This window comes from Vulpes vulpes, chromosome 11 (genome assembly GCF_048418805.1).
Source record: "Vulpes vulpes isolate BD-2025 chromosome 11, VulVul3, whole genome shotgun sequence".
NCBI classification, from domain to species: Eukaryota; Metazoa; Chordata; class Mammalia; order Carnivora; family Canidae; genus Vulpes; species Vulpes vulpes.
Window position 1 is genome coordinate 34614440 of NC_132790.1, and position 13068 is coordinate 34627507.

Below are 13068 nucleotides of genomic sequence, written 5' to 3' on the forward strand. Positions count from 1 at the left end.
TTGGGAAAATTAATTAACCTCTCTGAGAATCAAGATTGAGAAAAATGGATGCCTATTTCATATAACTATTTTAGAAATAAAATTAGAGAAGATAGATAGATGGATAAGGAGAGAGAAAGAGAATGAGAACACACCAGGTACCTAATAACCACTTGATAAATGTTAGTTTCTTTTCTCTTCCCTTGATGGAACATCTACGAATTTGAACTATTTTTATTGCCAACAAGTTGCACATTTTGAATGTAATCTCATCATTAATGATGAGCTCCTTTCTTCATATTATAGAATCCTAACCCTGTCAATGTTTTCTTGATAGAATGCTGTCCCATTCCATTGTTACCTCTGGATGTTCTTTCCTTGCCCAGTCCACATGTCCGATTTAACATGCAGAATTCAAAACTGATCACAGTGCTTTGGAGAATGTAATGAGTAAGTTTTATGGAATATTTTTTTCTAAACTATGGCACTTTCCAGAAAGAGGAAACGGCAGGGGTGGTATGGATGGTGCAGTCACAAGGCCACACACACTTGCACTGCAGGTGCCCACTGATGTGCATTCTCAAGTGCAACTGGAGAATGTTCACAGGTTGGGGAGACTATTTCCTCTTGTGTTTATGTAGTAGCGTCTTTGTCTTAAATGTTCTGAGATATATATCCCAGAAATGTGAGAGCATTTCTTATTCTGGTCCTATATTATTCCCTTTGGAGCTGAGGGTAAACTGATAAATAGAAAAGACTGACACTATTCTTTATTGTGTTTAATGAGTATTTAAGTATAATCTTTGAAATTAAAATACTTTCACATATAAAAACTCAGCAATGAAGCAAACTCAATGATTTGGATTGCTTCCACAAATGATTATTACCTTTGTATATACGAATATGTCTCTCCAAAGTACAGTAATGACACTAATCCCTGTTTTAATGAATCCTTATTTAACATGAAGGTAAAGGGATGTCTGAGTAGCTCAGCAGTTGAGCATCTGCCTTTGGCTCAGGGCGTGATCCCAGAGTCCCAGGATCGAGGCCCATATGGGGCTCCCTGCATGGAACCTGCTTCTCCCTCTGCCTGTGTCTCTGCCTCTCTCTCTCTCTGTGTCTCTCATGAATAAATAAATAAATGATTAAATCTTTAAAAAATATGAACATAAAACTCTACTACCTGATAAATTAAGTGTATGTTATGTATAACAACAGCAATGAACATTTTACTATATTATAGTAAACACATATAATGCCAATGCTATTATAAAAAATAATATAACTTTAATTCTTGAGAAAAAAACTCTGTAAGGAAATATTAAGTATGTACATTTTACAGATGATGAAATTGAGGCATATAAAAGCAAAAAAGAGAAAAAAAACACACACAAAAAAGGAGCAACTTCCTGTCACACGGCTAGTAAGTTCCTGAGCCCAGATTTAAACTCAGGGAGTCTAACTACAATTTAGAATCTAGACCACCTGAAATATTACTACAGAACCAAATGCTGTGAAATACTGATTGAGAACTTGCGATGCCTTTTTTTTTTTAATGGACAAATGTTACGATGAAGATACTGTCTTGTTGAGGAAAAAGTTACTTAATTCTCCAGAGCTAAATTCATATTTAGCCTATTGCTTCTATCTCTCTGTTTTTGTTTGTTTACTAGAGGAACTAAAGTGGTTTGATGTCCTTTACCATCACAAATGGAGGAGGAGGGCTACCAGGGGAAGGACGAGTCCTTTTGGGGGGAATGCAGGGCCCGTGGAGAAGCCACATTGTTTTTGCTCACTTTCTTATGGTTTGCAGGACATGCAAGGGTTTTCCTTAGCTGAGGACAAGAAAGGGAACTGCATGAAAAGTATTTATGATATTTATGCTCTTCCACAAAGCAAAGACTAACATCTCTCCCCTAGGTGGGTGTCCATTTAGCCATGGAGTTTGCTGCCTTGCCCTGTTGCTACTCAGGTTAGAAAAGAACCATGGGGAGAGAAGACAAGAAGGTCAGCCAAGGAGAAAAGAGGTAAGGACTGTGTTTGGTAAGCTCCACGTAAGGGGGAAGAAAGATGGCTGCTGCTCAGCCTGCAAGCCTCTGGTGTGAAGCTGCTGAGGAGAGATGAGAAATGGGGATTCTGGGGATGGGAGGGATTGCTGTGGTTCAGGCAGTGGTGAGTGAATGGCAAGGCATAGTGTGCTATTGCTAAGGGTTCTGTGGGAGAAACAGCTGAGTCTCCCAGGGGACCACTTGTCTAGAGGAGCTGTGAGAGTTTCCTAACATCATTGGTGCATGTTTGGTTATCCATCCATTCAGGCTACATCACCAGAGATAACCAAGGGAAAGGGAACAGCCACAGTAGAATGGTAAAGAAATGCCACTCCCTGTTTCCTTTTTTTTTTTTTTTCTTCTTGCCTCAATACTACCAGAGGAGAAATCTAAGAGAAAGGACCACCTAGAGAGGTAGTATGAGAGAGAAAGCAGACCATAACCCTGTCAACTCCAGAACACTATGGCAGAACCCAAGCCCTAAGTATGTTAAAAGGAGGGACAGAAGTATGAATAAAACATAACATTTTAAAATAGAAAGGACTAACAAATAATAAAGTTAGAGACTTAAATTGAAATGCCATTAAGGAAGCCTACTCATCATTGAGAAATAGAGTTGAAACAAAGTTGGTAACAGATATTGGAGAAGTAAAATGATTTAATTTTTATACATTAATCAATTAAATATTCTCAATTAAACCAGCTATAATTATACAACAAGTGCGGGGGAAATATTAACCCCCAGCCCCTTCAGCTTTTATCTGATTAGGGAATTCAGACTACAAAATACTAAGTCCTCTAAATGTAAGCCTTCACAGCTAACATCTCCATTCTATTTTTTTTAAGATTCATTTATTTATTTTAGAGAGAGGGAGAAAGCAAGAGAAGAGTGTGAGCAGGGGGAGGGGCAGAGGGAGACAGAGAATCTACAAAAGACTCCCCGCTGAACACAGAGCCTGACACAGGGCTTGATCTCACATCCCTGAGACCATGACCTGAACTGAAATCAAGAGTTAGACACATAACCTACTGAGCCACTCAGACGCTCCCAGCATCTCCATTCTTATCTCCTGCTCACCATCTCACATACCCCTAGGCCAATCTATGAATCACTTAGTGGCCTTATGACACCTCATGCTTGCCCATGTGTTCATGTTTTTGCACATGTCCTTTCTTCTGCTCAGAATACCCTTCCTTCCAGTGTCTGTCAGGTAAATATCCATGGGTGTTTCAGTTCTCAGCTTGAGAATTATGTCTTCTCTGAAACCATCCTGACCTGTTTCCACCTCCTTCTCTGATGCCCATTCTCAGCCAGGTGTCCTTCCTGGATCTTTCATTAATTGCTTACATGTACTTCTTTTGTGATTCTTACACTGGATGCAAGTATGTGTCTGTATTTCTGCCACTCCTAATAGACAATGAGCCCTCTAAAGGGAAAGAAGAGATCTTAAACAGAGTACCTAGCACAGTACTTGGCATATAACATAAGCTTTATAGATATTTGCTAACAGAAGGGAGGAAGAAAGGAAAGGAAGGAAGAAAGAAAATTTCTTTATGTCCTGGTGAAGAGGCTGAGGTTTAGTTTAATAGAAGGCTCAATATCATTCATATCTTACCCTTCCAGGGAGATGGCCCGTTGGAGAGTCACTGAAGGCTGGCGGGTTGCAGTGCTGTGTTGAGAATGACTGCAACAAAAGAAAGAACAAACAGACACATATCACTTATTTAAAATGTCTTTGTATATTCTTATCAGTCCTATTGTTGAGAAAAGGACTAATCTTGAAAGAAATACAGTAGAGATGAAATGTTCCTTGGTGATAACTAGAATTGTCCACCAAAATCTGGTACTCTCCAGATAAGGGGTTAATATTTTCTTATAATTTGATTTCAATATGTCTTATTCAAAAGTACCTTGAAATGACAGAAACACATGAAAAGAAAAATATTTGGAAGAGGTAATTTTCATAATTTCATTATGATGCAGTATATTACTTTTTAAATGAAGAACATTCTTAGGACAAATTTTTAAACAGTGAATTTGAATACTGGAGAAGTATTTAATTAGTATAAGATTTCGTAATAATTTATACTTGTATCACTTACTTATACAATTAACAATTCAGCTATTGGGTGAAAACAAAACCTTGAAAAATGAGGCTTCTGGTTGCATACCAACCTTAGAATTTAATGTAAATCCATATTTTGGATTTTGCATTGTAATAAGACTGATTTTATAGACAAGCAGTTGCAATAAAAATTATAATGCTTATCATTCAGTGAGCACTCATATTTCCTGAATCCCTTTTCTAAGTTTATTTGTTTACTTCTCTTAATCCTATGAGGTATTCACTGTCCCATTAATAGGTGAAGAAACAAAGGTATGGAGAGATTTGGAAATTTATTCAAAGTTAGATGGCAAATACCTGTGCTTGAGATAACATCTAAACTGTCTGATTCTAGAGCCATTATTCTTAATCATCATGTTATATCATTCCCCAAATGGTCATAATTTTTCAGATTCATAAGAATGTGTTTTGTAATGTCAAAATACTCTTCAAGTAGAGATAGAGGTTCATCTGAGATATGTATAACAGCAATCCAATAGCAAAAAGTAATGCTTTGTAGATTTCCTATGTGTTAAAATGTATGCTAACATGTGTTTCAGTGTGTAATTTTAGTTTGTAGTATTGATTTAATATCTTAGTTGTAATGTTAGTTACATACATATATATAGGGTATGAAGGTATATATACCCAAATGTGTGAATAAAGAGAAACCTGAGTCAAATGTTTGCAGACATTAGACACCCTCACACAGCTCCACAATTTCTCAGCACATACTTCTGAAAACACTAACACTGTCACAGAGAGCCAAGCTGTAGGCTCCAGATTTTCATCCAGAACTTCAGTCATTATGGACAAGAAGCGGTATTTCTCTGGGATAGTATTTAGTTGTCATGGATGATATTTTTCTGAGGTTGAAGGAGCAGAATTGGGCACTATAGTTAAAAACTAGAGAATGTTCTTCAAGTTAAGGACTGTGCCCTATGTTTCCTGGCATCCTTTATTGTGTTGAGCACTATGCATGTTCCCTGAACATGTTTTGATTGACAGTTGAAAAGCAGCATAGCATTTAGGAGCCGGACCATATAGCCAGATGCCTGAATTAAAATCCCAGCTCCACCACATGGATCAATGTGACCTTGCTCAAGTTATCAACAGCTCTCTGCATATCAATTTCTTACCTTTGAGATCAGGACAGTGTTTTCTTCCTGGGATTGTTATAAGGATTCAGTGAATACAATGTTTAGAAAAGTGTCTGTTACATGGCAAAAGCTACGTAAGTGTTTGTTAAATAAACTAATATGATTAAACAGAATATCTATTTTAGCATATTTAGCACTAAATAAGAATAATTACTCAGATTACTTCTTTTGGTTATATAGTCAGTGCTACAAGGTGTGTATTTGCAAGTCTAATATAAATTTGGTGATCAATATCAAATTAAAATATATTTTATATTGTAAAAATATACAATTAATGAAAACACACACATATATATTCCATTTAATATATTTTCAAATAATATAAGTACTATAAAATACATATATATCAATTTCACCACAATCTTATGGGTACTAACATTATAACTTAAAAAATTGATAATAGATATAAAATGATACTTCAGATTTATGAGTATTTCTTTATTAGTGAAAACAACCATTTTTTTCTATTTGCTTATTTGTTATTTGTGTTTCTTTTGTTTAAACTATTAAATCCTTTCATTTGCTGTATATATTATACTGGTTTAGAAAGTACCAACAGTCCTTTTTGGGTAAAGATCAATGATGCTTGCTAACCAAGATTAATGAGTAACTCGAATTCCTGATAGCTTCCTCACCATTAGCCCAGCCCATATAATTAAAACAAAGAAATATTCAGTAATCTCTTTTAACTTATCACTCCCTTAAACTAATTACTTTATTATTCTCCCCTGTATTATTCCAGTAACGTCCCACTTAAAGTTTTAGTGACATTTAAATTAAATGTGGCTGATACCTTGAAGTGCTCACAGAATTTGACCCCACACATGCAAAGTCAGCCAGTTTCTTCTAGTGTGTAAATTTTGAACAGACAGAGCTTTTTACAATATGTAATTACTCTTTTACTCTTCTAAGACATATATAGTGAATTATTTGATACTAAAGACCAACAGACACAAGGGAATTTCTATTTTTCCCTGATAGTAATGTGTAAGCAGGACCTGAGGGGATGATACTTGCAGTGGGTATTAGGAGCTACCAAATGGTGATAATAACTGGTATTTTTAAAAACACCAAACATCTTCCCCTTGGGACCAAGCAGGTTCCATGCATTCCATATTATTGGCTACACAGACAGTGTGTTGCTAGTTCTACCATGACTAACAAATTATAGGTAACCACTGCCTGGCCCTTTCAGCTCCTCAGGCTGAGGCCAGCCAGATGGAATTCTGAGAACTGCAGTAAGAAGAATCATGGGAGAAATGTACAGCTAAAACTTAAAGCTTTTAACATTGCAGAGCTTAGTGCTCAGAATATATTTGTATTAAAAAAAAACCAATCTTAACAAATGGCCATCATTCTCCTGCTATCATTTTTCTAGACACTGTGAAACATCTATTTTGTAAAGCATTCTATGATGTGCCTCCTTCACCACCCCAGGGCAATTGACATACTGTTTTGTGCACCATTCCATCTTTTCCACACATTCAAAATAGCACCCAGGATTGAGAATCATCACCATTTATTTATATGCCTATTTTTTCCCCCGCTAAGTTATGCATGTTATCACAGCAAGGATTAAGGCTTATCCATTTGTACATTCTCAGCTCAGGGCTGACCCACAGAATGAATATGCTTCATAAATGCTTTTTTGAATGATGAAAACCATAGGTTGAGCTCCATCTATCTTTAAGACCCCATGCCCTGTCTCTTTCAAACTTTGTAACAACATGAGAGCTAGTCATTATGCCCATTTTTGAAGGATATTAAAGACCAAGGTCTCCCAGCTAGAGTAGGTAGCAAAAGGAGAACCCATGTTTGCTAGCTCTAAAGTACTTGTTCCTCTGAGACAAATCATGCTGCCTTATAGAAAGGTGAAAGTAAAGCTCTGTGATTAGTTCAGATAGAGGATCTAACACATTTGGTTAGGAAATGCTGAATTTCACTGAATATCACTGACAGTTTTGTTTTGTTTTTTAAAGATTTTATTCATTTATTCGTGACACTCACACACACACACACACACACACACAGAGAGAGAGAGAGAGAGAGAGAGGCAGAGATACAGGCAGAGAGAGAAGCAGGCTCCTTGCAGGGATCCTGATGCAGGACTCGATCCCAGGACCCCAGGATCACACCTTGAGCCAAAGGCAGACACTCAATCACTGAGCCAGCCAGGTGCCTCAATCACTAACAGTTTTGTTTTGTTTTTCATAAAATAGCAACCACTATTTTCACCATATATGTTCAACTTGTGTGTCAGTGGCTTTAGAAGATCATTTTTTTATGGAGACAATTTAAAAGCGGGACTTCTCTGTCCTATTCACACCACTTTATTAGTGAGCCCTGGACATTTATGAGCATTCGAGTGACAGTAAACGGCGGGTGAATAGGAGAGAAGGCTCAGCAGCATGTTACAGCACTGATGCTGGATAAATACTGTCATATGGTAGAAAACCTATGGTACCGCTCTGTACTTAGGCAGCTTGGCTAACGTGGCAACTCAAGCAACTGTGGAGGTAAATCTTACCAAGACTTTTTAAGATTTAAAGAGAGGTAACATCCCTATCACCTTTCTAAAAATCATGCTGACATTGAATAAAATTGAGCCAGAGAACAGTAGAATCTCTTTTCCAGGAATTCTCTGATTTTCCAAGTAAAAGACTCTGGTTATTGCCGAAGAAAATGACATTTGAATGGTACCAAAAGATGCAATCCTATTGCTGAGTGAAATTAAAATTTTGTTAAACATCTGAATTGAAACTGTTTTATTACACATGCAACAAAAAGGACCTAGATGGTGGTGATAAATGGCTTTTTAATTTTCTTCAACCCTAAAGCAATAAGAGACAGGATAATTTGTCTTTCCAAAATGTTGTAGCTTTAAAGCTATGTCATTTTATGGAGAATACAAAAAGGTTTTGGAGTATTTTATTAACAAACTGATAATAAACTTACTTAATATGCCTTGTAAAGTCCTGTCCAACTAAAATACCTCCTGATAAACTGTGTGGAGGTTCCTCAAAGAGTTAAAAATAGAACTGCCCTACAACCGAGCAATTGTATTGCTGGGGATTTACCCCAAAGATATAGATGCAGTGAAATGCTGGAACACCTGCACCCCAATGTTTATAGCAGCAATGTGCACAATAGCCAGACTGTGGAAAGAGCCTCAGTGTCCATCGAAAGATGAATGGATAAAGAAGATGTGGTCTATGTATACAATGGAATATTACTCAGCCATTAGAAACGACAAATACCCACCATTTGCTTCAACGTGGATAGAACTGGAGGGTATTATGCTGAGTGAAATAAGTCAATTGGAGAAGGACAAACATTGTATGGTCTCATTCATTTGGGGAATATAAAAAATAGTGAAAAGCATTAAAGGGGAAAGGAGAGAAAAAGAGTGGGAAATATCAGTGAGGATGATAGGACACGAGAGACTCCTAACTCTAGGAAACGAACAAGGGGTAGTGGAAAGGGAGGTGGGCGGGGGGTTGGGGTGACCGGGTGACGGGCACTGAGGGGGGCACTTGACGGGATGAGCACTGGGTGATATGCTATATGTTGGCAAACTGAACTCCAATAAAAAGTAAATAAAATAAAATACCTCCTGATGTGTTTTCAATATTGTTTCATTCTTCACCCAGATTTCTGAAGAATTTTTATCTGTCCTTGTCATTTTTAACTCTTCATATTTTCTTGAGTACCTGTATCTACCACTTATCTGATCTATCTTAATATTTCTCTTTTTCTACTTTCCCTGTCTTCATATCCATGCATTAAGTTGCCATTATCCTTAAAAAGAAGGGTATGTGTCTTCTTGGGTATCCAACCAGTACCTCAAATGTAACACAACCAAAACACATTACCTTCCTACATGAAGCTGGATATCTCTCCTGTTGCTTCATTATATAATTATATACAATTCATATGTATATGTATATACATACATACACATACACATGATTTGTATATATACATATATGTACAATTCATATACATGAATTGTCTTGTATAATTATTTATATCTCTGGTTACGTCTAACTAATGTTTATTGGGAACTTACTATGTACCCAGGTATCATGTTAGGTGCTTGGGATGGCTCTTTGATTCCTTAACAGTATACTACTCAATAAATACCTGATAATAAAGCTGGTAAAATCAAATAAACCATTTGGGCCCTTTGGTATAGATAATGTTTTTCAATAAATCTCTGGGTATATTTGATAGATAAACCATCTAAGTTGGATCTAGAAGGATGTATACATATTTTAAATGGTGTAAAAGGGAAAAGACTGGGGATCCCATGGTGGCTTAGTGGTTTAGCGCCTGCCTTTGGCCCAAAGCGTGATCCTGGAGACCCGAGATCGAGTCCCACATCAGGCTCCCGGCATGGAGCCTGCTTCTCCCTCTGCCTGTGTCTCTGCCTCTCTCTCTCTCTCTCTCTCTCTCTCTGTCTTTTATGAATGAATAAATACATTTTAAAAATCTTAAAAAAAAGGGAAAAGACTATCTGAGGAGCTAGAAGAGTATGATCAAAATCATGGAGGGTCAAAAGTATGTGTTGTGCTCTGGAAACCTTGAGGGTTTGGCTTGGTGGGAGCAGAACAGCCAGGAACAAGGTCAGAAAGCTGACTTGGAGTGAGTCAAGAGAGACAATGAATACCACGTCAAGAGGTCTGGACTTTATCTTGATGGCAGTGGTGAGTTTCCAAAGTTTGGGATCAATACAGCAATAACTGTGATCCAAAAGAATAAACCTAAAAATACTCTGAACAGCAGAAGGAGTCTACAGGCAGGGAGATAAATAGAAATTGTCATAAGAAAGAAATTAATAAATGCCTTAATTTGGACAATGGCAGTAGGAATATAATTGAGTGTGATTTTTATATAAGCTTAGCTTAATGTGCCTATTACACATGTGGGAAATATGATCTACAGGGGAACAGCTATACCTATTGAAAGGTTCTTTCTATTGGTGTAATACCAATACATCCACAGTAGCCACTGAAGAACATATTCTTGCATCTTCTACTCTTTCTTTTTAAAAAAATTTTAAAAATATTTTATTTATTTATGAGAGAGAGAGAGAAAGAGAGGAGAGGCAGAGACACAAGCAAGCTCCATGCAGGGAGTCTGATGTAGGACTCCATCCAGGAACTCCAGGATCACGCCCTAGGCCAAAGGCAAGCGCTAAACCACTGAGCCACCCAGGGATTTCCTCTTCTACTCTTTCTAATAAACATTCCTAACACTTCTGGTTATTATTAGATGGTTTTAAGATTCCCAGCTATCTTTCTCTATATACTTTTATGTTTTTCTTTTTTCATCTTATTATTTATATTTTTTAAAGATTTATTTATTTTACAGAGAGAGAAAACATGAGCGGGGGTGGGGTGGGGAGAGAAAGCAAACTCCCCACTGAGCATAAAGCCTAACACACGACTTGATCTCAAACCTGAGCTCACGACCTGAGCTGAAATCAAGAGTGGGATGCTTAACCAATTGAGCCAGCAGGTGCCCCTCTCTCCCTTCCTCATTCTTCTCCCCCCTCCTTCCTTCCTTTTTTTTTTTCTTAAGATTTTATTTTTAGTAATCTCTACACCCGGTGTGGGACTTGAATCCATAACCCTAAGATCAAGAGTCACATACTCTACAGACTGAGCCAGCGAGACACCCCATTTTTCTTCTTATTTTTACTTAAATTGTAGAACCTAGAAATGAATTCAGAGATCCAGATATGTTCAGACCAGGGCTGAGTTCCAATAGATGCTGACTTTGTCTCACCTGCATTCCATACTCCTTCCAGAGGAGCCCAAGATAACATTAATTTTAAAGTTTGAATTTTAAATAATATTGTTAAGTTTAGGGTCAAGCTAATGTCTCATATATTTTTGACATAAAATGATTTGAAATCAATATAGCACAGAATTGTAAATTGGGTTTTTGGATATTCAACATAGTTAATTGTCAATTTTAATGGTATTAATTTTGATCTAGTTTTATATTTGAATTAACACTAGGTCTTCAATTCAGCTCAATAAATATTTATTGAGCATCTAAGATGTTTTAGCCATTACAGAACTTCACTTTTTCATGTAGTTTTGTATCATCATCTTTGAAGATGATAAAATGCCTTTTACACTTTCATGCAAATTATTAACTATGATAAAAGACAAAGATCATGCATTGTAGCAAATCATCACCAATCCTCCTCCAGTTTGTTAGTCCAGAAGTTTTACTATTAAGCTTTCTTAATCAACATCTCTTTACAGATTAACCAGTCCTCTCCAACCCCTCAGTGACAAGCTGACCAATGTTCACAGCAAGTGGAATGCATATGTACAGAGCACTGAATCATGTACAGAATTATTGAATCATTATATTCTCATTCCTTCCATATGACTCATATGTTTCTAAGAATCAGTTGTAATTGTCCTCAAATCTTTTTATTCATATTATACTCATTGTATAATCATGTAATTTAATGTTATAAAAATGAAATATGAATGTGTAAAAAGAATTGCTTCTATCAAGGATAAGTTTACTGATCTATAAAAACTTAATAAGCATATGCAGTTTAAAACATCAATGTTTTTGCACAGCAAAGGAAACAATAATGAAGGCAACCTAGTAAATGAGAGAAAATATCTGCAATGACAAATCTCTTAAGGGGTTAATATCCAAAATAAATAATATCCAAAATAAATGTCCAAATAAATAAATAAAAATAAATATAATATCCAATATAAATAAATAAGTTGGGTTATATACCACATTCTGCCACTGACTTTGGTAAACTGCTTCACCTTTCTGAACCTAGATTTTCTCATCTGTGAAAAGAGGAGGAGGAGGTGGAAGGTTGAATTAGATGCTATAAAAGGTAAATTCCACTACTAAAGTGCAATCTGTTCTATGCCACCTTTGCCAACTGTGCCTGATATTTTCCAAATCCATTCTTGTTTATCACATAATGTCAATAAGAAGAACTGAAACCTTAAGATTAAATTTATATAGAACAAAGGCATAGCAATGCAACTTTAATTAAAGGTGAAATCTTGCTTGCATATGATAATTGAGCAAAGAATGAATGATTTCTGAGTCCAAGATATAAGCTGTTGTTCTATTTAAATGGAAAAAATAATTTAAATTCTATCAAAGGCTGTTTATTTTTAATGTTACTTCAAAAAGGAAAAGAATTTTAGAGCGGACTCATATAACTCAATGCACTAAAAACAAATAATCCAATTAGAAATGGTAGGGGTGGGGGGCACCTGCATGGCTCAGGTCATGATCCTGGGGTCCTGGGATCAAGCCCTACGTTGAGCTCCTTGCTCAGCAGAGAGTCTGCTTTTCTTACTCCCTCTGCTGCTCCCCGCTTGTAGTCTCTCTCACTGTCAAATAAATAAACAAAATCTTTAAAAAAAGGTTAGAGGAATCTGAAGAGACATTTTTCCTCTGAAGAGACATTTTTCCAAGGAGACATACAGATGGCCAATAGACACATGAAAAGATGCTCAATGTCACTAATCATCAGGGAAATGAAAATCAAAACTATAATGAGGTATTATTGTACACCTGTTAGAATGGCTAAAATAAAAAACACGAGAAATAACAAGTGTTGGCATGAAAATGCAGAGGAAAGGGAACCCTCGTGTACTGTTGATGGGAATATAAAGTGGTAGAAAATAATATGGAGGTTCTTAAAATATTAAAAATAGAAGTAACATTCTATTTGGTCCAGTAATTCTACTACTGTGTATTTACCTGAAG

At 36.4% G+C, this 13068-nt stretch overlaps 1 protein-coding gene across 47 annotated transcripts in view; it reads right to left on the minus strand.

The window, feature by feature from the left end:
• Nucleotides 1-13068, minus strand: part of DLG2 (discs large MAGUK scaffold protein 2) — a 1531179-nt gene that overhangs the window by 385213 nt on the left and 1132898 nt on the right. For all 47 annotated transcript variants that reach the window (XM_072726063.1, XM_072726058.1, XM_072726052.1 and 44 more), the window contains one exon: nucleotides 3644-3712. In XM_072726063.1, coding sequence (XP_072582164.1) covers nucleotides 3644-3712 — 69 coding nt within the window. The remainder of the gene's footprint in view (nucleotides 1-3643; nucleotides 3713-13068) is intronic.